Raw genomic sequence first — 24,219 nt, forward strand, 5'->3', positions numbered from 1 at the left:
TCATGGCTCCCTGGTTGAGCCAAGCTTGCGGATCTGTGGCGTGAAGGTACCCGCACTGCCTGGGCCTTAGTGGTATGTATGGGCCTCCACTGTGGGCAGCAGACAGGGGCCCAGGCAGGTGAGGCAGCTGGCCACAAGGGCAGGGCTGGGTCCCCCTCCCAAGGCTGTGTCTGATATTCTTAAGGCTGTTCAAGGTTCCTTTTCCAAGCCTCCTGTTCTCCCACCCCCACCCCTGCCATGCTGCAGTGACTCTAAATCTGTGGTTCTCAGCCTTGGCGAACACCTGAGTAGCTGCTACAAGCTGGCCGCAGCCCAGCGACTCTGATGTGGTTGGTCCAGCAGCCAGGGCATCGGGACTTTTCGAAGCTTCCAGGTGACTCACCGGCAGCTGGGGATGCGAAGTGTCAGGAAGGAAGGTCAGAAGTCCCAGGATGCACTTGAAAAGCCTCTAGCTCCACCAGTGACCAGCTCCTGGCCGGACTCCTGGCCTGGACTCAGCATCTGGCAGGCTCTGGTCTCTCACCCTCAGGGCTGGGGGCTTCTTCACATGGTCATCAAAGACTTGGCCAGTTCCGCCTCTCCTGCGGCCATCCTTGTCTCATCCAGCATCGCATGACCCATCAGTTCACCAGCAAACACGGTGAAGTGCTGCTGGTGCTGGGCCCTGTGCTGGGATTGAGGGTTCTCTGGCCCTCATCTGGCGATGAGAGAAAGAGGGAAACGGTGAGCTCTGTGTTCCGTCGGGGGGTAGCGACAAGTCTGGACCAGATAAAAGTGACTCATGTTGTTAATTAGCAGCTTAGGGCCAAAGGTGGCCCCTGGACCAATGGCCTCAACATCACCTGGGAAAAGGTTAGAAATGCACTTTCCCAGGCCCACCTCAGCCTCCTGAATCAGAGCAGCCCTTTGGCAAACTGTACTGAGAACCAACCGCGTACATCACCGAGCGCTGTGAATAAGACAAGCTTTGAGACCTTGAAGGAATCATCAAACTCTCGGCCTCGGTGTGCTCACCCAGGGCGAGACAAAGACGCTGTGCTCCTCCAAGTGGCCTCCAAGATTAAATGAACACTACCTTTTTTTTTTTTTTTTCAGACAGTCTCTTTCTGTTGCCCAGGTGGGAGTGCAGTGGGAAGATCTTGGCTCACTGCAACCTCTGCCTCCCAGGTTCAAGCCATCCTCCTGCCTTAACCTCCTGAGTAGCTGGGACTACAGGCACCTGCCACCATGCCTGGCTAATTTTTTGTTTTGTTTTTGTTTCTGAGATGGAATTTTGCTCCTGTTGCCCAGGCTGGAGTGCAATGGCACGATCTTGGCTCACTGCAACCTCCGCCTCCCAGGTTCAAGCCATCCTCCTGCCTCTCGGCCTCCTGAGTAGCTGGGACTACGGGCGCCCGACACCACACCCGGCTAATTTTTTTGTATTTTTAGTAGCGATGGGGTTTCACCTTGTTGGCCAGACTGGTCTCTAACTCCTGACCTCAGGTGATCCACCTGCCTCGTCCTCCCAAAGTGCTGAGATTACAGGTGTGAGCCACCACACTTGGCCCATACAGTGACTTTTGAAGTGTCTCCATGGGGACCTAGAAATGCAGTGGTGGCTCCTATTACAATGTGGTCACTGGCCTGAAGGAGCCAAATGGGAGATGATGGGGAGTGGACCTGGGGCCCCCTGTGATCGGGACCACCCAGGAAGAGAGCCCAGGGGGCCTCGAGTGATGGACTTCTTCCAGCAGGAGGTATCTTGGAGCCAGTGACAGGCAGGGCCTTGGAGAAAGGGAAGCTTTTGACAGGAGCTGAGGGCAGAGCGAGGGCTGAGCAAAGATGGGCCACAGTGGAGGCTGGGAAGCTGGAAATCTGAGGCGTCTAGACTGGGATGCAGGGCACACGGGGACAGCCAGTGTGAAGACGGAACTGGTGCTCCGGCAGCGTGTGCTGTGGGCTGGGATGACTTTCTGTACATGACAGGAAGCTGAGGGCCATGACCTAACGAGGGGCTGTGCCAGGCGCTTAGAAGTCCTGCCAGGCAGGAAGGGACTGTCCAGGGCTTATCGCAGTAGATGCAGTAAAGGTCTTACCAGGCGGGAGAGCCCACCGCACGTGGGGTGGCCCAGCCGCCCCCAGGCTTGGGGACTCGGCCCTCCCCTGCCCAGCCCTGAGAGGCCGCCCCATCTTTCTGTGTCCCTGCAACCCCACTATCCTGGCCAGGGCAGCCCAGAGCAGACTCCCACCCACAGGACCCTTCCGGGGACACAGTATGGGGGAGGAAACGTGGAGATGCTGGGAAGAGCATTTGTTACCAAGGACAGTGACCTCTGCGAGCAAAAATCACAGAACATCAGCCTGAAGTGGGTGGTTGGAGAGCTCTTGGGGGCCCCCAAACTCCACGCAAGGTGACCTGGGGGTGACCTCGGAGGCATGGCTGCTGTGTCCTCACCTACTCTGCAGTCTGGACAGAGGGGCAGCGCAGCCCAGAGAACTGGTCAACCAGACAGGTGCACAAGTGATCCCTGAGGATGAGGGGGTCCAGGAGAGATGTTTGGGTCCCTCAAGGCCTGGGGAAAATGGCCCAGGAGTCCGCCTTCGCGCTCTGACCCCAGCTTCCCCACACACTGAGAAGAGGAAGAGCTCCTCATAAGCTGCGTTAACTCAACTGAACACCACATGGAGAAAAAGAGTGAGTTTCCCTGGCCTGCAGGCAAGAGGCTGCCAGCAGCCCAGGGCCTGGGCAGCCAGCCAGCTCCCCAGCAACCTTCAGTCTTCAGTTCCCTTCCCCACCCGCCTTCAGCAGAAGTGAGAACAGACTTTGGGAAGGGAAGGGAGTTTTACCAGGAAACTAAGAGAAAATGCTCTAGCTCCACAGCTGGGAGAAACTGAAAAGAGAGAGGCCGGTGGGCGCACAGGAGGCAGGCTCCATCCCGGGGACCATGGGTAACAAGCGGCAGAAACCGACTCAGGCCAGCTGGGAGAGGGGAATACCCAGGGGTCAACAGAGCCAGTCTGCAGCGACCTCCAGGACACCTGCACCTGCCTCCCCACCATCCTTTTGGCCACTCCCTGGTCAGCAGGGCCTCTCCCTCAGACCAGCTTCTCAACACATCCAGAACTCCGGTGCAGCACGTCCCTGAGAAAGGCTGAGAGGAGAGCTGGGGCGGGGCTGTGAGTGGCCTCCCTTGGTCAGGTGTTCACTCCTGGACGGTGCCCAGGGGCAGAGAGTGTGGTTGACCAGTCAGGAGCCACAGGTGGCAGCAGCTCCCACAGGAGGCAATGGTCACCTGGCGGCGGGGGACACATTCCTGAAGGAGGCAGCCAGCAAAGGCGTTCCCCACACCAAGTGTGGGAAACTGAGCCGGGACGGAAAGTAACAGGCTGGTCCAGCATCCCCAGGCTGAGCTTGGACACAATACCGGGTGCAGGGACCCACAGCGGAGCTGGCAGGGTCCCAGCCTCAATCCCCTGTGCCCTCACATCTGTCTGTGTTCCGGGGACTGCCTGGCCCCAGCCCTGGCCTCAGGGCTCTGGGAGGCCCTGCTTACCCCTGCCCTCCCTGCGGGTGAGGAGCCTCTGCCGCTGACCTCTGCACACACACCGCCTGCGATGCAGCTGGGTCTGCTGCTGCCCAAGGCCAGCACTGGGGCCAGTTCCCTGCGGAATGACCATCCATGTGACTTCCCACCATCCTCAATGGGGCCTGAGGACCTTCTGAAGGGCAGTGCTTGGGCACACCACACTCCAAGACCCAGGACTCCAGGACACATCACACTCCAGGACCAGGGGCCTCGTCGGTCTGGGGTTTCATTCTGGGGCTGGGTGCAGCCTTGGCCACCTGGCTGTGAACCATCATGGGTGGGGCTGCCTCTTCTCAGCCCAGCAGGTCCCCAGCTGCTTGGAAAGGACCCAGCGATTATATGAGGGTCACCTGGGTCATCTAGGACAACCTCCTCCTCTCAAAATGAGAAGATTCACAGCCTTCATTCCTCTCGCTGCGTGACATGGTGCTCACGGGCTCCAGAGGTTAGAGCGTGGACATCTTTTTTTTTTTTTTTTTTTTTTTTGAGACAGAGTCTCGCTCTGTCGCCCAGGCTGGAGTGCAGTGGCATGATCTCGGCTCACTGCAACCTCCGTCTCCTGGGTTCAAGCGATTCTCCTGCCTCAGCCTCCCAAGTAGCTGGGATTACAGGTGCGCACCACCATGCCGGGCTAATTTTTGCATTTTTAGTAGAGATGGAGTTTCGCCATGTTGGCCAGGCTGGTCTCGAACTCCTGACCTCAGGTGATCTGCCCACCCAGGCCTCCCAAAGTGTTGGGATTACAGCCAGCACACCCCACTGAGCATGGACACCTTCTGCCCACCACATGAGCCCAGGGTCCTGCGGCTCAGAGGTGACTGCTGAGTCTAAGCCCCGGTCTGGCTTCAAGGTCCAAACTCCTTCTACTTCTCTGCGGATTGAGCGGGAGTTTCTCTGCGGATTGAGCGGGAGTTTCTCTGCGGATTGAGCAGGAGTTTGCTGTACTGGGCCCTGCCCTGGTAGCTGAGGCCCTGGGGTGCTGCGGCCTCCAGGTTATCTCCCCGCTGCAGGCACCCACCCAAGGAGCGTCCCAGGGGCCTCAGGGTGGGGGAAGCCAGGAACTAGGAGGTTCTCACTGCCTGAGCAGAGGCCCCACACCCACCGAGGCATGGGGCTCCCTGGGCTGCTCTGCTTGGCTGTGCTGGGTGAGTCCACGGGGGACGTGATGGTGGGACTACTGCCGGGGCCTTGAGGCCTCGGGCTCAGGTGGGGGTACTGGGAGCTCAGGAGAGACGAGGCCTGAAGGCAAGGGCACCTCTGGAAACATGGGACAGAGAGGGAAAGATCTGGGCTTAAGTATCGGACCAGCCCCTAAACTTGCTGCATATGTGGTCTAGGGATTGCTTCACCATTCTGGACCCACTACTTACCCATCTGCAAAATGGGCTGGTGATAGGAGATGTTGGGGGCGGGGGTGGCGCAAAAGAGCTTTTGTGAGTGATGATGCCAGCTGGTCCTGGGGCCTCACTACCAGGAATCAGCCTGCTCCTCCCTCCTGGCTTCAGCAGGTGGGTCTCGAGGCTGTCTCTAGCCTCCCCTCCCTCCCAGGCCCTCTCCTCATCGCCCTCACCTCTTTTACAGCCGCCAGCAGCTTCTCCAAGGCACAGGAGGAAGGTAAGTGGCCCAGCATACTGCAGGGAGAAGCCTCCCCGCTGGGGTCCTGGTGTCAGAACCCCCACTGTGGAGGGCGCCTACGGCTGGGGAAGAAGGTACTAGTGGGGAGGTGTGTGCTGGAGGATGGCTGGACAGTTCTGGAATATTCTCTCCACCCTGCAGGGCCCTGGGAGTGATGGAGATGGGCAGGCCAAGCAGGCCAATGTGGGGACCTCCGGGGCACACAGGCAGGGAAGTTGCTCAGCTTCCAGCCTCTGGCTGGGCTGTTTGGAGGGAAGATTCCCTGGGCAGGCGCGTCCTCATCGCTCTGCCCCAGGTCCCTGATCGGGAGCAGAAGCCACCCCGAGACCCTCCCAGCTTTGCCCGGTGGGCGAGACCCCGTGGAGGGCTGGGGAATTCTGGTGGGGTCTGGGAGGTCGAGATTCTCTGACCAGGAGGAGGGCCATGAGAGAATGGTGAAGCTGAGGCTCCCCCAGGGGCCTGACATACAGGAGGCTGCCTTCCTTGTAGAGGCAGCTGGAGAGTGGAGAGCGTCGGGGGCCCAGCTGGGTACAGGACCAGGAAGGAGGAGACACTGGGGAAGGTCCCTGACAGCCCCTAGCCGGGCCTGCTTCTTCATCTTTGCCTGCTCCATCCTTTTGCCTGCACTTTCCTGCCCCATCCTTTCCTCCCCTCCTCTCATGTCCATTAAGGTGAGGATGGAGGCCGGGCACGGTGGCTCAAGCCTGTAATCCCAGCACTTTGGGAGGCCGAGACGGGCAGATCACGAGGTCAGGAGATCAAGACCATCCTGGCTAACACGGTGAAACCCCGTCTCTACTAAAAAATACAAAAAACCGGGCGCGGTGGCTCAAGCCTGTAATCCCAGCACTTTGGGAGGCCGAGGCGGGCGGATCACAAGGTCAGGAGATCGAGACCACAGTGAAACCCCGTCTCTACTAAAAATACAAAAAATTAGCCGGGCGCGGTGGCGGGCGCCTGTAGTCCCAGCTACTCAGGAGGCTGAGGCAGGAGAAGGGCGGGAACCCGGGAGGCGGAGCTTGCAGTGAGCCGAGATCGCGCCACTGCACTCCAGCCTGGGCAACAGCGTGAGACTCCGTCTCAAAAAAAAAAAAAAAAAAATACAAAAAACTAGCTGGGCAAGGTGTCGGGCGCCTGTAGTCCCAGCTACTCGGGAGGCTGAGGCAGGAGAATGGCGTGAACCCGGGAGGCGGAGCTTGCAGTGAGCTGAGATCCGGCCAGTGCACTCCAGCCTGGGCGGCAGAGCGAGACTCCGTCTCAGAAAAAAAAAAAAAAAAAAAATGGTGAGAATGGAGAGTCATTTCCCTGTATTGTCCCAACCAACCCTTGCCCCTTATTGCTAGGCTGCCAGGTTACAGAGCAGGGCCTTCCCCCTCTATTTTGCTAAAGGGCAGGCACCGGGTAATGATGACATAAATCTCACTTGAATGAGGCCCAGCCTGAACCATTATTTCCTCATTTGCTTTAAAAACCGATACATTGTTGGGTGGCTGCTAAAAAGAGTACAGGCAGCTGGGGCTCTGGGAAGTACCTGTGCAAGGCAGTCCCACCTCCCTCTCTTGGCTGGCTCCTGACTTCTCCGATTCTTGCCAACCAAGTCCTGCTAACTAAACTCCTAAGAGACTGACTGATAAATCATTTATTCATTCAACAAATACTTGAGCACTTGTTTGGTTGCAGGCACCATTAAAGGCCCTGAGAATCTGGCAAAGCATGGAAACAAACCCCTCCTGTATCTTACATTCCAGTGGAGGTTGGGGGGACAAATGATAATAAAAATAAGAGCATTCAGTGGCTTATGCCTGTTATCCCAGCACTTTGGGAGGCTGTAGCCAGATGATCATTTGAGCCCAGGAGTTCAAGACCAGCCTGAGCAACACGGTGAGACCCCCCAGCTCTACATGGCGTCTCACTCTGTCACCCAGGCTGGAGTGCAGTGGCTCGATCTCAGCTTACTGCAACCCCTGCCTCCTGGGGTCAAGGGATTCTTCCACCCAGCCTCCCGAGTAGCTGAGATTACAGATGTGCACCACCACGCCCAGCTAATTTTTTTGTATAAAAAAATTTTTGTTTTAATTAGCTGGGCATGGTGGGCGGTGCACCTGTGGTCCCAGCTACTCGGGAGGCTGAGGTGGGAGGATTGCTTGTCCGGGAAATGAGGCTGCAGTGAACCGTAATCATTAACACTGCACTTCAGCCTAGGTGACAGAGCAAAAAAAAGCACATTCTAAAGTATGTTAGAATGTCGTAGAGAGAAGCAAGAAGGGTAGAAGGGAAGGGAACACAGGGTGGGTAGGGGAAAGGAGGGCAGTGTTTGCAGGGGAGGGTGTAGTTTGGGAAGGGGCCGTGCAGCAAGGACCTGAAGGAGCTGACTGAGCAGGAAGTACCTGGGCAGGGACCCTGTGTGACCAAAGGGTATTGAATGAGGTCAGAGGCGTGGTGTGGGGTTGACTGGGGAGGTCCCTGTGGGGCGCAGCCATAGGAGGTTTGGAGGGGAAAACACAATCTGATATACCCTTGATGAGGTCATTCAGACACTGTGTTGGGATGCAGATCAAAGGCAAAATCCAAGAGAGCCATTAGGCTACTCTGGAGATCCAGAGGAGAGACTGGGCAATGCGTGAGAGGCAGGGAGATGGGGTGGACATACATTCTGAAGGCCAATAGCAGCTGCTGGCAGATGGCATGGGATGGGATGGGATAAGGACAGCCATGAAAGATGGTGCCAAGCCGGGAGCGGCTGCTTATGCCTGGAATCCCAGCAATTTGGGAGACCAAGGCAGGCAGATCACCTGAGGTCGGGAGTTTGAGACCAGCCTGACCAATATGGCGAAACCCCATCTCTACTGAAAATAAAAAATTAGCTGGGCATAGTGGCCCATGCCTGTAATCCCAGCTACTTAGGAGGCTGAGGCGGGAAAATCCCTTGAACCCGGCAGGCGGAGGTTGCAGTGAGCCAAGATCGCACCACTGCACTCCAGCCTGGGCAACAGAGAGAGACTCTGCCAAAAAAAAAAAAAAAAAAAAAATGGCACCAAAGTCCTTGGCCCATCTGGAAGGATTGGCTAAATAAAGTGCAGCCTGGAGATGGCATATTATGCAGCTGAAACAGCTTCAGCGGGAGTGGAAAGCTGGGCACAAGTGAAGGACCTGAGGGATTAGGATATTTGAAAGATGATCTCTGTGTAAGTTGGGCTTTTTGTTTTTTTCCATTTTGCTTTTAGACACAGGGTCTTGCTCTGTCACCAAGGCTAACGTGCAGTGGCACAATCACCACTCACTGCAGACTTGACCTCCAAGGCTTAAGCAATCCTCCTGCCTCAGCCTCCCAAGTACCTAGGACTACAGGCACATGCCATCACACCCAGCTAATACTTAATTTAATTTTTTCTTTTTTTTGAGATGGGGTCTTGCTCTGTCGTCCAAGCTGGAGTGCAGTGGTACAATCTCAGCTCACTGCAAGCTCCACCCCCCAGGTTCAAGAGATTCTCCTGCCTCAGCCTCCTTAGTAGCTGGGACTACAGGCACATGCCACCACACCCAGCTAATATTGTGTACTTTTAATAGAGATGGGGTTTCACCACGTTGGCCAGGATGGTCTCGATCTCCTGACCTTGTGATCTGCCCACCTCAGCCTCCCAAAATGCTGGGATTACAGGCGTGAGCCACTGTGCCCGGCCTTGCTTGCAATGTTGCCCAGGTTGGAATACAGTGGCACAAACTCGCCTCACTGCAACCTCCATCTCCTGGACTTAAGCCATCATCCCGCCTCAGCCTCCAGAGTAGCTGGGACTACAGGCACGCGCAACCATACCCAGCTAATTTTTGTATTTTTTGTAGAGACAGGATTTTCCTCTGTTGGCCAGGCTCATCTCAAACTCAAGCGCAAGTCTGCCCGCCTCAGCCTCCCAAAGTGCTGGGATTACAGGCATGAGCCACCCTGCCCGGCCTAATATTTCAATTTTTTTTGTAGTGATTGGGTCTTCCTATTTTGCCCAGGCTGGTCTTGAACTCCTGGCCTCAAGCAACCCTCCCTTCTCAGCCTCCTAAAGTGCGGGGGTTACAGGTGTGAGCCACTGTGGCTATGTATTTTGAAATCCCCAATAATTCTGGCAAGTGTAGCATTAAACATGGTAGGAACCACCGACAGGCATCTTCAAGGAGGTATAGGTGTTTACGGTAGATAATTGTAATCCAGAAGGCAGAGTGGAATGTATCTGAAGAAATAGCTGCTGTTTAGTAAGGAGAGGGGAGAAAAGTTTAGGGAAGGCGAAATGTCAAGAAGATGTTGTCCCCCTTTGTCCCAGCTCCATGCCATGAAGGCTGCCGGGATCCACATTGCCTGGGACAGTTGAAGGGGTAGACAGTGCTGTAGGAAGGAGGGATCTGGTTTCCATTAGATGTAGAGGATGGAAGGTGTTGGTTGGAAGGTTAAGGATATAGGGGATTTTTATTCTGGCTGAGCCTACACTCCAAAGGACACAGAGGAGGCTGGGCGCGGTGGCTCACACCTATAATCCCAGCACTTTGGGAGGCCTAGGTGGGCGGATCACTTGAGGTCAGGAGTTCAAGACCAGCCTGGCCAGCATGGTGAAACTCCATTTCTATTAAAAATACAAAAATTAGCCAGACATGGTGGCAGGCACCTGTAACCCCAGCTACTCAGGAGGCTGAGGCAGGAGATTCACTTGAACCCGGGAGGCAGAGGTTGGAGTGAGCCTGGATTACACTACTGCACTGCAGCCTGGGAGACAGAGTGAGACTCTGTATCAAAACAAAAACAAAAACAAAAACAAACAAGGCCAGGTGTGATGGCTCAGGCCCATAATCCCAGTAGCTTGGGAGGCTTAGGTGAGTGGATCACCAAAGGTCAGGCGTTCCAGACCAGCATGGCCAACATGGGGAAACCCTATCTCTACTAAAAAGGCAAAAATCAGCCGGGTGTGGTGACGCATGCCTCTAATACCAGCTACTCAGGAGGCTGAAGCACGAGAATCCTTTGAACCCGGAAGGCAGAGGTTGCAGTGAGCTGAGATCGTGCCACTGTACTCCAACCTGAGCGACAGAGCAAGACTCTGTCTCAAAAAGCGAAAGACAAAAGGCAACCAAAAAACAACAGCAACACATGACAGTGCTGGAAGCTGAATTCTAAAACTGAGAGTATGCAGGGCTGGGTCCTCCGAAGGCCCTGCAGGAGCACCTGCTCCTCGCTCCTGTCCTGGTTTCCGGGGGTTGCCTCCCTCATGCCATTGTCCCTGTGTGTGTCTGCGTCTCCTTTCCTCTTCTCATCAGGCCCCACCCTAATCCAGCATGAATTACTGGAGTTAATATTTAACTTGAGAGAGGGGGAAGCCATTGTAAAAACCTGATTTCCAAATATGTTCCCATGGGCAGGTCCTGGGAGTCACCATTGGAACCTATCTTTTTGGAGGACATAATTCAACCCTCAACAGATGGCAGCTTATTCAAAATCAGATCCCTGGGCCCCTCCCTGGGTCTAATGAATTGCAACCTCCAGGGTTGGAATTTCCAAGCTTCCTGTTGTCACAGAGACCAGTCTGGAGAGGGGTAGCGCCATCTGGAAGGGCCTCGGAGCCACTCGAGGCACCAGCACTGTGTCTGGGCCTGGACATGAGCCCTCCACAGTTTTCCTGCAGTGACCCCACAGCCCATTCAAGGCTTGGCTTAGCTTCCTGTCCCGAGGGCAGCCTTGTCGTCACTTTATCAAATTTTGAGTGTGCCATCCCATTATTTAAATGCTCTCGCAGAGCAGACAAATTTTATTTATTTATTTACTTATTTCGAGACAGGGTCTTGTTCTGCCACCCAGGCTGGAGTGCAGTGGCGTGATTACAGCTCACTAAAGCCTCAAAGCCTCAACTTCCTGGGCTCAAACATCCTCCCAGCCTCTGAGTAGCTGGTGCATACCCCCAGGCCCACTTAATTTTTTTTTGAGACAGGGTCTTACTTTGTCACCCAGGCTGGAGTGCAGTGGTGCGATCTTGGCTCACTGCAGCCTTGACCTTCCAGGTTCAAGAGATCCTCCCACTTCAGCCTCCTGAGTAGCTGGGACTACAGGCACATGCCACCACGTCTGGCTAATTTTTGTATTTTTAGTAGAGATGGGGTTTTGCCATGTTGCTCAGGCTGGTCTCAAACTTCTGAGCTCAAGTGATTCACCTGCCTCCGCCTCCCAAAGTGCTAGGATTATAGGCATGAGCCACTGCACCCAGTCAAAAAACAATTTTTTTTTTTCTTAGAGACAGGATCTTGCTTTTTTGCCCAGGCTAGTCTCAAACTCCTGGGCTCAAGGGATCCCCCTGCCTAGGCCTCCCAAAGCTCTGGGATTATAGGCGTGAGCCACCACGCCCAGACAAGCAAAAGAATTTTAAATTAAATAATAGGCCAGGCGGGTGGCTCACGCCTATAATCCCAGCACTTTGGAAGGCTGAGGTGGATGGATCACTTGAGGTCAGGAGTTGTACACCAGCCTGGCCAACATGGTGAAACCCCATCTCCACTAAAAATACAAAAATTAGCCAAGCATGGTGGCGTGCACCTGTAATACCAGCTACTCAGGAGGTTGAGGCAGGAGAATCACTTGAAACAGGGAGGCAGAGGTTACAGTGAATTGAGATCGTGCCACTGCACTCAGGCCTGGGGGACAAAGCAAGACCCTGTCTCAAGGAAAAAAAAAAAAATTAAAAAAAAAAAAAAGATAGACCGTCCTTTATTGGCAAGCTTATCCGTAAACTAAATAATCAAAAAGAAAAAAACCACACAAGTCTTATGAGGATGAAAAGTGAGGCCGGGCGCGGTGGCTCACGCCTGTAATCCCAGCACTTTGGGAGGCCGAGGCGGGCGGATCACAAGGTCAGGAGATCGAGACCACGGTGAAACCCCGTCTCTACTAAAAATACAAAAAATTAGCCGGGCGCGGTGGCGGGCGCCTGTAGTCCCAGCTACTCAGGAGGCTGAGGCAGGAGAATGGCGTAAACCCAGGAGGCGGAGCTTGCAGTGAGCCGAGATCGCGCCACTGCACTCCAGCCTGGGCGACAGAGCGAGACTCCGTCTCAAAAAACAAAAACAAAAACAAAAACAAAAAAAAAAAGTGAATGTCCGGCTGGGAGTGGTGGCTCACACTATAATCCCAGCCCTCTGGGAGGCCGAGGGGGACAGATCTCCTGAGCTCAGGAGTTCAAGACCAGCCTGGCCAACATGGAGAAACCCCCGGCTCTACTAAAAATACAAAAAATTAGCCGGGCGTGGTGGCACACACCTGTAATCCCAGCTACTCGGGAGGCTGAGGCAGGAGAACTGCTTGAACCCAAGAGGCAGATGTTGCAGTGAACTCAGATCGTGCCACCGCACTCCAGCCTGGGCAACAGAGCGAGACTACATCTCAAAAAAAGAAAAAAAAAAAAGTGAATGTCCCTGGTACAGTGTACTTTAAAAATGGTTCCTGTCTGTGAACTTATGCAAATCAAGCTTCTATTAATGAAGACTGAAATGGAAATGAAGAGAGAGTAGCTTTTTTCTTTCCACTTTTATAGGTCAAGATCATTTCCCTTCACAAAGGGAGCAAAAAGAAAGGGTGATGACATGTCAGCCCTGGACTCCCACTTCCCCACATGAGGCTGGCTTCTGGCCCCGCGATGGTTTTTGGACCACGAAGAGAAGGCCTCTGGCCCTGAGGGTCAAATTGACCAATCAGCAGAGACATCTGTAAGAGGATGCCCCAGAGGGTGCCTTCACCTCCAAATACACCTTCGCTTTCTTCAAGTCGAAGATTTCTCCATGAAAGCCTGTTTGGGAAAAACAAACAGACACAGTCTCTGTCACGCCGGTTGGAGTGCAGCAGTGCAATCTCGGCTCGCTGCGGCCTCCACCTCTCAGGTTCAAGTGATTCTCATGCCTCAGCCTCCCAAGTAGCTGGGACTACAGGCTCGAGCCACCACACTGGGCTAATTTGTGTTTTTTTTTTTTTTTTTTTTTGAGATGGAGTCTCGCTCTGTCCCCTAGGCTGGAGTACAGTGGCGCGATCTCGGCTCACTGCAAGCTCCGCCTCCTGGGTTCATACCCTTCTCCTGCCTCAGCCTCCCGAGTAGCTGGGACTACAGATGCATGCCACCACGCCCGGCTAATTTTTTTTGTATTTTTAGTAGAGACAGGGTTTCACTGTGTTAGCCAGGATGGTCTTGATCTCCTGACCTCATGATCCTCCCACCTCAGCCTCCCAAAGTGCTGGGATTAAAGGCGTGAGCCACCGCGCCTGGCTAATTTGTGCATTTTTAATAGAGACAGGGTTTCACCATGTTGCCCAAGCTGGTTTTGAACCCCTGGCCTCAAACGATTCACCCTCCTCAGCCTCCCAAAGTGCTGGAATTACAGGCGTGAGCCACTGTGTCAGGTCTTTAAAAAAAAAAAAAAAAAGTGTTCTTCCCCATCTACAAAGGAGAGTCTGGCTGGGTGCAGTGGCTCACGCCTGTACCCCCAGTACTTTGGGAGGCTGAGGTGGGCGGATCACCTGATGTCAGGAGTTCGAGACCAGTCTTGCTAACATGGTGAAACCCTCTCTCTACTAAAAATACAAAAATTAGATCGATGTGGTGGCGTGTGTCTGTAATCCCAGTTCCTTGAGCAGCTGAGGCAGGAGAATCGCTTGAACCCGGGAGGCGGAGGTTGCAGTGAGCAAAGATTACACCACTGCACTGCAGAATGGGCGACAGGGTAAGACTCCGTCTCAAAACAACAAATAAATAGGCTGGGTGCGGTGGCTCACACCTGTAATCCCAGCACTTTGGGGGGCTGAGGCAGGTAGATCACCTGAGGTCGGGTATTCAAGACCAGCCTAACCAACATAGAGAAACCCCGTCTCTACTAAAAATACAAAATTAGCCTGGCATGGTGACGCATGCCTGTAATCCCAGCTACTTGAGAGGCTGAACCAGAAGAATTGCTTGAAACCGGGAGGTGGAGGTTGCGGTGAGCCGAGATTGCGCCATTGCACTCCAGCCTGGGTAACGGAGTGAGACTCCGTCTCAAAAATAAATAAATAAATAAGTAAATAAATATAAAAAGGAGAATTCTCATGAAATTTTCAAAGAGGCATGGATGAGAAAATAATTGTTGGTGTCTGTGCAGCCCTGGGCAGGGGAAGACATCCTGCTTCTAGAAGGCTGCTGCCGGTTGTCTGGACCAGAGTTGTCAACCTCAGCACTCCTGACATTTGAGGCCAGACCATTCTTCGCGGTGGGAGCTGACTGTGCACTACAGGATGCTTAGCGGCCTCCTTGGCCCCTACCCACTAAATGTCAGCAGCAACCCCTAATTTTTTTTTTTTTTTTTTTTTTTTTTTTTTTTTAGAGACGGGATCTTGCTGTGTTGCCCAAGCTAGTCCACCTCCCAATATTGACAACCAAAAACATCCCCAGACCCAAAGTTCCCCTGGAGGCAAAATTGCTCCTGGTTGAGAGTTACTGGTCTAGAATGAAACATGCTTAGTGGTCACACACTCTAGTTTGTTCCAGTTCTCTGCTCAATCAGCAGTTTCCTCACTGCAGGGTGGTTTCCAGAGCAGACATGCCCAGCCGAGCAAAGGCGATTCATGACGTCGATGATATTCAGATTTCATAGACCTTCTTTCTACCCCTCCCCCAAGCACTGCCCCAACCACACAGTATTCTTTTATTCTTTTTAATTTTTCTTTTGATTAAATAGAGGTGGGGTCTCACTATGTTGCCCAGGCTGGTCTGGAACCCCTAGGCTCAAGCAATCCTCCCACCTTGGCCTCCCAAAGTGCTGGTATTATGGGCCTGAGCTACTGTGCCCACCCAATACACACTATGCTTTTTCTTTCTTTTCTTTCTTTCTTTCTTTTTTTTTTTTTTTGAGACAGAGTCTTGCTCTGTCACCCATGCTGGAGTGCAGTGGCAAGATATTGGCTCACTGTAACCTCTGTCTCCTGGGTTCAAGTGATTCTCTGGTCTCAGCCTTCTGAGTAGCTGGGATTACAGGCACGTACCACCGTGCCCAGCTAAGTTTTGTATTTTTAGTAGAGACAGGGTTTCACCATGTTGGCCAGGCTAGTCTCGAACTCCTGACCTCAGGTGATCCACCTGCCTCAGCCTCCCAGTGCTGGGAATACAGGTGTGAGCCACCGCACCCGGCCTACACACTATTCTTTTTTTTTTTTTTTTTTTTTTTTTTGAGACGGAGTCTCGCTGTGTCTCCCAGGCTGGAGTGCAGTGGCGTGATCTCGGCTCACTGCAAGCTCCGCCTCCCGGGTTCACGCCATTCTCCCGCCTCAGCCTCCCAAGTAGCTGAGACTACAGGCGCCCGCCACCACGCCCGGCTAGTTTTTTGTATTTTTAGTAGAGACGGGGTTTCACCATGTTAGCCAGGATAGTCTCGATCTCCTGACCTCGTGATCCACCCGCCTCGGCCTCCCAAAGTGCTGGGATTACAGGCTTGAGCCACCGCGCCCGGCCACACTATTCTTGAAATGCAAACAGGTCCCTACCATTGGTATAATACAACCCTCTCCCCCAAACCCCTATTCCAGAAACATTTTTGTTTAATCCCAATTGTTGTCTTAAAGAATCAGTAATGGCCAGCTGCAGTGGCTCACGCCTGTAATCCCAGCACTTTGGGAGGCCCAGGCAGGCAGATCCCCTGAGGTCAAGAGTTCAAGACTAGCCTGGCCAACGTGGTGAAACCCAGCCTCTAGTAAAAATGCAAACATTAGCCGGGCATGGTGGTGCGTGCCTGTAGTCCCTGCTACTTGGTAGGCTGAGACATGAGAATCGCTTGAACCCAGGAGGTAGAGGTTGCAGTGAGGTGAGATCGTGCTACTTCACTCCAGTCTGGACGATGGAGCAAGACTCTGTCTTTAAATCAATAAATAAAAGTGGGCCGGGCGCAGTGGGTCACACCTGTAATCCTAGCACTTTGGGAGGCCGAGGCGGGCGGATCACCTGAGGTCTCGAGTTCAAGACCAGTCTGGCCAACATGATGAAACCCCGTGCCTATCAAAAATACAAAAATTAGCCGGGTGTGGTGGCGGGCGCCTGTAATCCCAGCTACTCTGGAGGCTGAGACACAAGAATATCTTGAACCTGGGAGACAACAGTGCAAGACTCTGTCTCCAAAAAAAAAAAAAAGTGATAATTCAGCAGCATTTAGTGCATTCACAATGTTGCACAACCACCACCGCTATCTAGTTCCAAGAGATCTTCATCACGCCAAAAGGAAACCCCTATCTATTAGACAGTTACTCCCCATTTCCCCCTCCCCTGGGCCCTAGTAACCACCGGTCCGCTTTCTGTCTCTGTGGGTTTTCCTATTCTAAACTTTGCACACACATGGAATCATGCAAAGGTTGCCTTTCGCGTCTGCCTTTTTGTTTAGTGGAATGTTGTTACGGCTCATCCCTGTTGCAGCCTGCATCTGTGCTCACTTCTTTCTAAGGCTGAGTAATATTCCTTATACGGCTCAACCACATTCTATTTACTCATTCGTCCGTTGATAGACATTTGGGCCGTTTCCACCTTTTGGCTGTGGTGAATCACGCTGCCACGAGCGTGTGTGTACAGGTATCTGTTGGAGCCCCTGTTTTCTATTATTTGGTATATGTCTAGGCGTGGAATTGTTAGGTCATATGGTAAGTCTGTTTAACTTTTTGAGGAACCACTAAAACAGTATTTTCTTCTTTCTTTTTTCTTTACTCTGAGGTCTACTGGTTTCATTTATTTATTTGTAATTTGTAGGTTCAGGGGTACATGTGCAGGTTTGTTATAGAATTAAATTGTGGTCAGGTGCAGTGGCTCATGCCTGTAATCCCAGCACTTTGGGAGGCTGAGGCGGGTGGATCACAAGGTCAGGAGTTCGAGACCAGTCTGACCAACATGGAAACCCTGTCTCTACTAAAAATACAAAAATTAGCCAGGCATGGTGGCGTGCACTTGCAGTCCCAGCTACTTGGGAGGCTGAGGCAGGAGAATCGCTTGAACTCAGGAGGCAGAAGTTGTGGTGAGCAGAGATCACGCCACTGTGCGCCTGGGTGACAGGGAAAGAAAAGACTCCATCTAAAAAAAAAAAAAAACAGTGAGAACATGCTAAATCCAGCATCCTTTTTCCCTTTTCTGAGTCTCCCTCACCACCGTGGCCAGCTAATTTTTGTATTTTTAGTAGAGCCAGACTTTCACCATGTTGGTTACACTGGTCTTGAACTCCTGACCTCAAGTCATCCATCTGCCTGGACCTCCCAAATGCTGGGATTACAGGCGTGTGCCACCGAGCCTGGCCAAACCAGTACCTTCTTAAGGTGCTTGATCAATGTCGATTCTTTCTTCCTCCTTGGACCTTTTCATCTCCCAGAAATCACCCCTGTGGTCTCCATTGCCTACAAAGTCCTAGAAGTTTTCCCCAAAGGCCGCCGGGTGCTCATAACCTGCCATGCACCCCAGGCACCACGGCCCATCACCTATTCCCTCTGTGGAACCAAGAACATCGAGGTGGCCAAGAAGGTGGTGAAGACCCACGAGCCGGCCTCTTTCAACCTCAACATCACACTCAAGTCCAGTCCAGACCTGCTCACCTACTTCTGCCAGGCGGCCACCACCTCAGGTGCCCATGTGGACAGTGCCAGGCTGCAGATGTACTGGGAGCTGTGGTCCAGTGAGTGCGGTGGGGGGCACAGGGCTGAGGAGGCAGGTGGGGTGCAGATCAGTGGGGAGCTCTGGGATTGGGAATTGTGAACCTTGCTGGGGTAAGAGAGAGCCAGGATGTGAGGGTGCGGACAAGGACAGGCTGCCGCCTCCAAGGCCACTCTCAGTCCCCTGGGGCCTTTTCTCAGGACTTGCTGTCCTTGGCTGGGGCCCTGAGGGCACAGTTTCCTGGTAGGGGCCTGAGGGCACAGAAGGAAAGAGCCCGATGGATGGCAGAAATGACTGAGCCCCAGTTGTCATCTCGGACCTCAAGGTGATAAACTAGGCATGTTTGGCTGGATGCAAATCCCAGCACTGTGGGAGGCCAAGACAGGATGATCGCTCGAGCCCAGGAGTTCGATACCAGCCTGGGCAACATGGCGAAACCCCATTTCTACTAAAAATACAAAGATTAGCCGGGCGTGGTGGGGTGCACCTGTAGTTCCATCTACTCAGGAGACTGAGGCAGGAGAATTACTTGAACCCAGGAGGCGGAGGCTGCAGTGAGACAAGATTGTGCCACTGTACTCCAGCCTGGGTAACAGAGCGAGACTCTGTCTCCAAAAGAAAAGAAAAGAAAAGAAAGTTAGGCACGTTTTGTACATTACTTCACTTGATCTTCACAGCCGTGTCAGGGGTGGGGTCTGAGCCTCTGGGTCTGTAGCTATGGAAGCTAAAGCTCTGGGGTGTTAAGAAAGTTGCCCCAGGGGCTGGGTGTGGTGGCTCACACCTGTAATCCCAGCACTTTGGGAGGCCTATGCGGGTGGATCACTTGAGGTCAGGAGTTCGAGACCAGTCTGGCCAACGTAGTGAAACTGCATCTCTACTAAAAATACAAAAATTAGCTGGGTATGGTGGCGGGCACCTGTAATCCCAGCTACTCGGGAGGCTGAGGCAAGAGAGTCACTTGAACCCGGGAGATGATGGTTGCAGTGAGCCGAAGTCGTGCCACTGCACACCAGCCTGGGCGACAGAGTAAGACTCTGTCTCAAAAAAAAAAAAAAAAAAAAAGTCGCCCCAGGCCACATGGCTGGCAAGTGGCCAAGGCTGCTTTCAAACCCCACTCTGTCCAGCTCCGAAGCCTGCCTTCTTCCTGTTTCCATCCTGATAGTAACTCAGGTAACCTTCTTGGTGGGAGCTATGGGGTATGGGAACCAGGAAGTGTTGCCCAACTTAGGGTGGGACAAGGAAGCTCCCCGTTCATCCTTTGCCCCACACCCTAAGAACACCAGGAAAAGACAGCCTAGGGGAGATGAGCCCAGGGTCTGCAGCCCAACATGTTCAGGGTTCAAATCCCTACACTTACTGGCTGGGGCCTTGAACAAATCATGGGACTGCTGAGCTTCAACTGCTTTAGCTGCAAAAGGAAAATAGTAAGAGGCCAGTGAGGTGACTCACGCCTGTATTCCCAGCATTTTGAGAGGCCAAGGTGGGAGAATCCTTCGAGGCCAAGAGTTTGAGACCAGCCTGGACCACAGAGTGAGACTCCATGTCTACAAAAAAATTAGTTTCTTTTTTTGAGACGGAGTCTCGCTCTGTCGCCCAGGCTGTACTGCAGTGGCACAATCTCGGCTCACTGCAACCTCCGCCTCCCAGGTTCAAGCAATTCTCCTGCCTCAGCCTCCCAGGTAGCTGGGACTACAGGCTCTTGCCCCAACGCCCGACTAATTTTTGTATTTTTAGTAGACACGGGATTTCACCATGTTGGCCAGGCTGGTCTCAAACTCCTGACCTCAGGTGATCCACCCACCTAGGCCTCCTAAAACGCTGGGATTACAGGCATGAGCCACTGCACCCAGCCAACAGCAATTTTTAAAAAAAATTAATCAGGTGTGGTGGCGCATGCCTGTGGTCCCAGCTACTTGGGAGGCTGAGGTGGGAGGATCATTTGAGCCCAGGAGCTGGAGCCTGCAGTGAGCTGTGATCACACCATTGCACTCTACCTTGAGCAACAGAGACCATCTCTAAAATAATAATGGGTCCTATTCCAGGGGACCTATGAAATGAAAGCCTTTTAGTAGGTGGCAAGGGCGGTGGTTATTACTAATCAGTAAGAATGACTAGAGCGTTAGGCTCAAGGCCTGGGGGATTCTAGAATCTTCTGCATGACAGTTCTTGTCCTGAAGTAACTTGCCTTTTAGTAAAAAAGACGAGACTGAATGATAGAGTTGCCAGGTAAATTTTACACAGGACATACATACAGTAAAAAATTATTCATTGTTTATCTGAAATTAAAATTTAACTGTAGTTTTATTTGCTAAGTCTGGCAATCTGAAATATACTGCATAAGAATAAAACCAGGCCGGGCATGGTGGCTCACGCCTATAATCCCAGCACTTTGGGAGGCTAGGGCAGAAGATCGCTTGAGCCCAGGAGTTTGAGACCAGCCTGGCCAACATAGAGAAACCTCATCTCTACAAAAAATGCAAAAGTTAGCTGGATGTGGTGCTGCACACCTGTAGTCCTAGCTACTCGGGAGGCTGAGATGGGAGAACTGCTTGAGCCAGGGAGGCAGAGGTTGCAGTGAGCCTAGATCACATCATTGCACTCCAGCCTGGGCAACAGAGCAAGACCCTGCCTCAAAATAAAGTTAAAATAAGATAAAAACCAAATGTGAAATTGTGTGGTGCACACGGCAGGTAGGGTAGCAGCTCAGACACAAGATGGAGGGCAAACTCTAGAAGGCGGCCTGGAGGAGGCAGCAGCCACAGCTAAGCTCATTAGGCATTTTGGAATGAGGAGAACTTACAGAGGAGGAGGGGTTTAAGACCGCTCAGCCATGGCTGTGCTACCTTCTCCCACCCTGCCAGAGCCAGTGTCGGAGCTGCGGGCCAACTTCACTCTGCGGGACAGAGGGTCAGGCCCCAGGGTGGAGATGTCCTGCCAGGCGTCCTCGGGCAGCCCACCCATCACCTACAGCCTGGTCGGGAAGGATGGGCAGGTCCACCTGCAGCAGCGACCACGCCACGGGCAGCCTGCCAACTTCTCCTTCCTGCCGGGCCAGACATCGGACTGGTTCCAGTGCCAGGCTGCAAACAGCGTCAATGTCCAGCACAGCGCCCTCACACTGGTGCCCCCAGGTGAGAAGGCCCTTGGATTTCCAGAGGGGCAGCTGGCGCTTCTGTGCTGGGAGGGTGCTAGTGTCCAAGACACAGGTCGGTGGGAAGTGGGACGGCTCTACCCGGCCACTGCCGAGAGCACAGAGGGCACAGGAGGCAACCATGCCCACCCTGGCCCCTGCCTAAAGGAAGCCCAACCCAGCTGCCTCCGCCCCGCTCCCAGGAGAGTTACCCAAGGCACCCACCATCGTGCTGGCCGGCAGCCTCGCCTCCATTGCGGCCGTCACCTCCGGGATGCTGGGCTGGACCACGTGGGCCAGGTAGGAAATGGGTGCTGGATGCAGGGAGGAGGGAGAGCTGCTGACGGCCTGAGAGGTTCAGCCGGGCTCTGGCTGGGGAGCTCAGGTGGTGGGGCTTGCAGGGCAGGGCTCTGGCCAGGGCAAAGAAGGGCCGTCACCGCTTATGCACGACTCGAAGGTATTTATGAGGACCTACTGTGTCACAGGCCTACTGAGGCTTACACGTTCAAGGCGTTGTCGAACCCTGGTCAGTGCTCCCAGTTGCCCTGTAATGGAGTCTGCTGGCCTCTGGGAGGGCAGTCTCTAAGTTCTTTATGGGGTCTGAGCAGGGATGCAGCGATGATGACTCCAGGAGACCAAGGTGGACCAGGAGCTCCTGCCTTCTGTAAGAACCACATTGGGCAGTCTTTCCCAGGTGGTGGCAAGAGCCTGGGGCCCAGCCTCCCAGGGTCCCCTCTCCAAAGCCGTGGCTTTACTGACATGTAAGGTGACCAGGGCCTTTGTAGTGTCTGAGCGCAGGCACCACAGCCTGTGTGCTTTGCCTGTCTGGCCTTGGTGGTGGCCAGCCCTGCCTCTGTGAACTCACCTCTCTTTGTTTGGGAGACACTGCTGTGTCCTGGTTCTCATCCTCTGCCGTGGCCCAGGCACTTACGTGGCTCTGCCAGGACTCTGTCCTTGGCACTCTCCCATCTCACTTCTGCCAAGTCCGTCCTTTCCAGAGGCCAGACTCATGGGTGGGCCATGTCCCTTCGCTGAGCCTCAGTTTTTCCTTCTGTAAAAGGGGGTACAGCCTTCATTTAGTGGGGTGAGTAAGCCCTCATGTCTCTCCTGCTGGGGCATTGATGTGCTTGGCACCATAAAACTCCCAGAGGCAGGCCGGGCACGGTGGCTCACGCCTGTAATCCCAGCACTTTGGGAGGCTGAGGCAGGTGGATCACCTGAGGTTAGGAGTTGGAGACCAGCCTGGCCAACATGGAGAAACCCCGTCTCTACTAAAAATACAAAATTAGCCAGGCGTGGTGGTGCATGCCTGTAATCCCAGCTACTCGGGAGGCTGAGGCAGGTGAATCACTTGAACCCGGGAGGTGGAGGTTGCAGTGAGCCGAGATTGCACCCTTGCACTCCAGCCTGGGCAAAAAGAGCGAAACTCTGTCTCAAAACAAACAAACAAACAAACAAACAAACACTCCCAGACGCCTCGGGAGGGGATGGCTGGGAGATGAGCCTGCCTGACTTGAGTCTCCACTGCTTTGTCATCAAGGTCATGACCAGAAGATGGAGGACTGGCAAGGTCCCCTGGAGCACCCCATCCTTGCCTTGCTGCCCTATAGGAGCACCGACCATCTGAGTGAAGAGGAGCTTGGGGTGTTCAGGACAGGGAATGGGGAAGTCAGAAGATGCAAAGCAGCAGCCATGTAGAATGAACCGTCCAGAGAGCCAAGCACGACAGAGGGTCGCAGACCATCGGCGTGCACTGTTCGTATTTGGAGTTCATGCAAAATGAGTGTGTTTTAGCCACTCTTGTCACAAAAACAAAACAAAACCAAAAAAATGGGTAACTATGAGAGATGGTGGATATGTTAACTTGCTTCACTATAGGAACTTTTGTGCTATCTATATGAATCCCATAATAGCAGGTTGTCTACCTTAAATATACACAAAAACATTTATTTAAAAAAAAGAAAAAAACCTGCCACGTGGGATTCTTGGAACCCTGGTGACCTTCAGCAAACGCAGACAGTGTTGGTGTGAGGGCTTGAGGAGGGTCACAGAAAGGAGGGGTCTCTGTGGCCTTGTCCTCACTTCTCAGGTGCTGTCACATCTCTCCGGGTGTGGGGAGAGGGAGGGGGGCACACTGGGGAAAGGCCCAGCCCCTCCCCCGCACCTTCTCCCCTCTTCCCTGGAGGGGCACCCCACCTCCTGGTGGCACAGTCCTCTGGTTCAACTCTCACGTGGACCAGCTCACCTGGGTGGACTCTGAGCCCCACCTGGCACACCTGCTCTTGTTAATCTGCACCTGCAGTTAGCAAAGGGGGGTCTGGAATTCTTCCGGGCTCAGTCAGCCTGTGACCCCACACCTCTGTCTGTACAACCTCCGCTCCCCCTCCAACACACACAGAGCCTGCCTTCCCTGCACGGGACGCTCTGTACCGGTTTTTCTTGGGATGGAGGTAGAGAGGGATGGAGGTGAGAAGGGGCTGGAACTGGATTAAATTTTGCCCCCTGCCTGTCGCCCTGAAAACTTCGTTTCTGTTTGCATGCCTTTTTTTTTTTTTTTTTTTTTTTTGATATGGAGTTTTACACCGTCCCCCAGGCTGGGGTGCAGAGGCACGATCTTGGTTCACTGCAAACTCTGCCTCCTGGACTCCTGGACTCAGGAGATTCTCCCACCTCAGCCTCTGGAGTAGCTGGGATTACTAGTAGCTGCCACCACGCCTCGCTAACTTTTGTTTTTGGTTTTTTGGGTTTGTTGGTTTGTTTTGAGACGGACTCTTGCTCTGCTGCCCAGGCTGGAGTATAGTGGCTTGATCTCAGCTCACTGCCACCTCCACCTCCCAGTTTCAAAAACTTCTCCTGCCTCAGCCTCCCAAGTAGCTAGGATTACAGGCGCTCACCACCATGCCCAGCTAATTTTTTGTTGTTGTATTTTTAGTAGAGACGGGATTTTGCCATGTTGGCCAGGCTGGTCTCAAACTCCTGACCTTAGGTGACCCACCTGCCTCGGCCTCCCAAAGTGCTGGGATTACAGGCGTGAGCCACCGTGCCCGGTCTTGCACACTATCTTAAGTGTGAAGCCACACTGCCCTTCACAGCCTTGGGGCTCTGCCCAGACCAGGAGGAATGGGGGTCTTTGACCCTACCCCAAGTTTAGTCCCAGAGAGGAGGAAAGAGTGGCAGGCCAGGCAGGGAGGGGGCTCCAGGGTGTGACCTGGGTTTTTCAGTGGGATGG

The 24,219-nt window shown here is 53.5% G+C and overlaps 1 protein-coding gene and 1 long non-coding RNA gene across 4 annotated transcripts; one reads left to right on the forward strand and one right to left on the reverse strand.

Annotated features, from left to right (window-relative positions):
• Positions 1 to 4,030: 4,030 nt before the first annotated feature.
• Positions 4,031 to 22,958, forward strand: C16H17orf99 (chromosome 16 C17orf99 homolog). Of its 3 annotated transcripts, XM_077973058.1 has the most exons (6): positions 4,031 to 4,714; positions 5,151 to 5,183; positions 17,583 to 17,882; positions 20,722 to 20,991; positions 21,194 to 21,290; positions 22,531 to 22,958. In XM_077973058.1, exons 1-6 carry the CDS (start codon positions 4,678 to 4,680, stop codon positions 22,535 to 22,537), a joined length of 744 nt encoding a protein of 247 aa, XP_077829184.1. In that variant the 5' UTR covers positions 4,031 to 4,677; the 3' UTR covers positions 22,538 to 22,958. The 3 variants fall into 3 exon arrangements, with proteins under 3 accessions (XP_077829184.1, XP_077829183.1, XP_014975962.2); XM_077973057.1 differs by lacking the exon at positions 21,194 to 21,290 and having other exon boundaries at positions 4,033 to 4,714; positions 22,531 to 22,933; XM_015120476.3 differs by lacking the exons at positions 4,031 to 4,714; positions 5,151 to 5,183; positions 21,194 to 21,290 and having other exon boundaries at positions 17,299 to 17,882; positions 22,531 to 22,831.
• Positions 17,150 to 21,631, reverse strand: LOC144335996 (uncharacterized). The gene is made up of 3 exons (XR_013407382.1): positions 21,492 to 21,631; positions 21,216 to 21,304; positions 17,150 to 17,290 (listed from the first exon to the last, which is right to left on the reverse strand). It is a non-coding gene; the product is annotated as an uncharacterized LOC144335996 (long non-coding RNA).
• Positions 22,959 to 24,219: the final 1,261 nt, after the last annotated feature.

This window comes from Macaca mulatta, chromosome 16, assembly GCF_049350105.2.
Source record: "Macaca mulatta isolate MMU2019108-1 chromosome 16, T2T-MMU8v2.0, whole genome shotgun sequence".
Taxonomy (NCBI): domain Eukaryota; kingdom Metazoa; phylum Chordata; class Mammalia; order Primates; family Cercopithecidae; genus Macaca; species Macaca mulatta.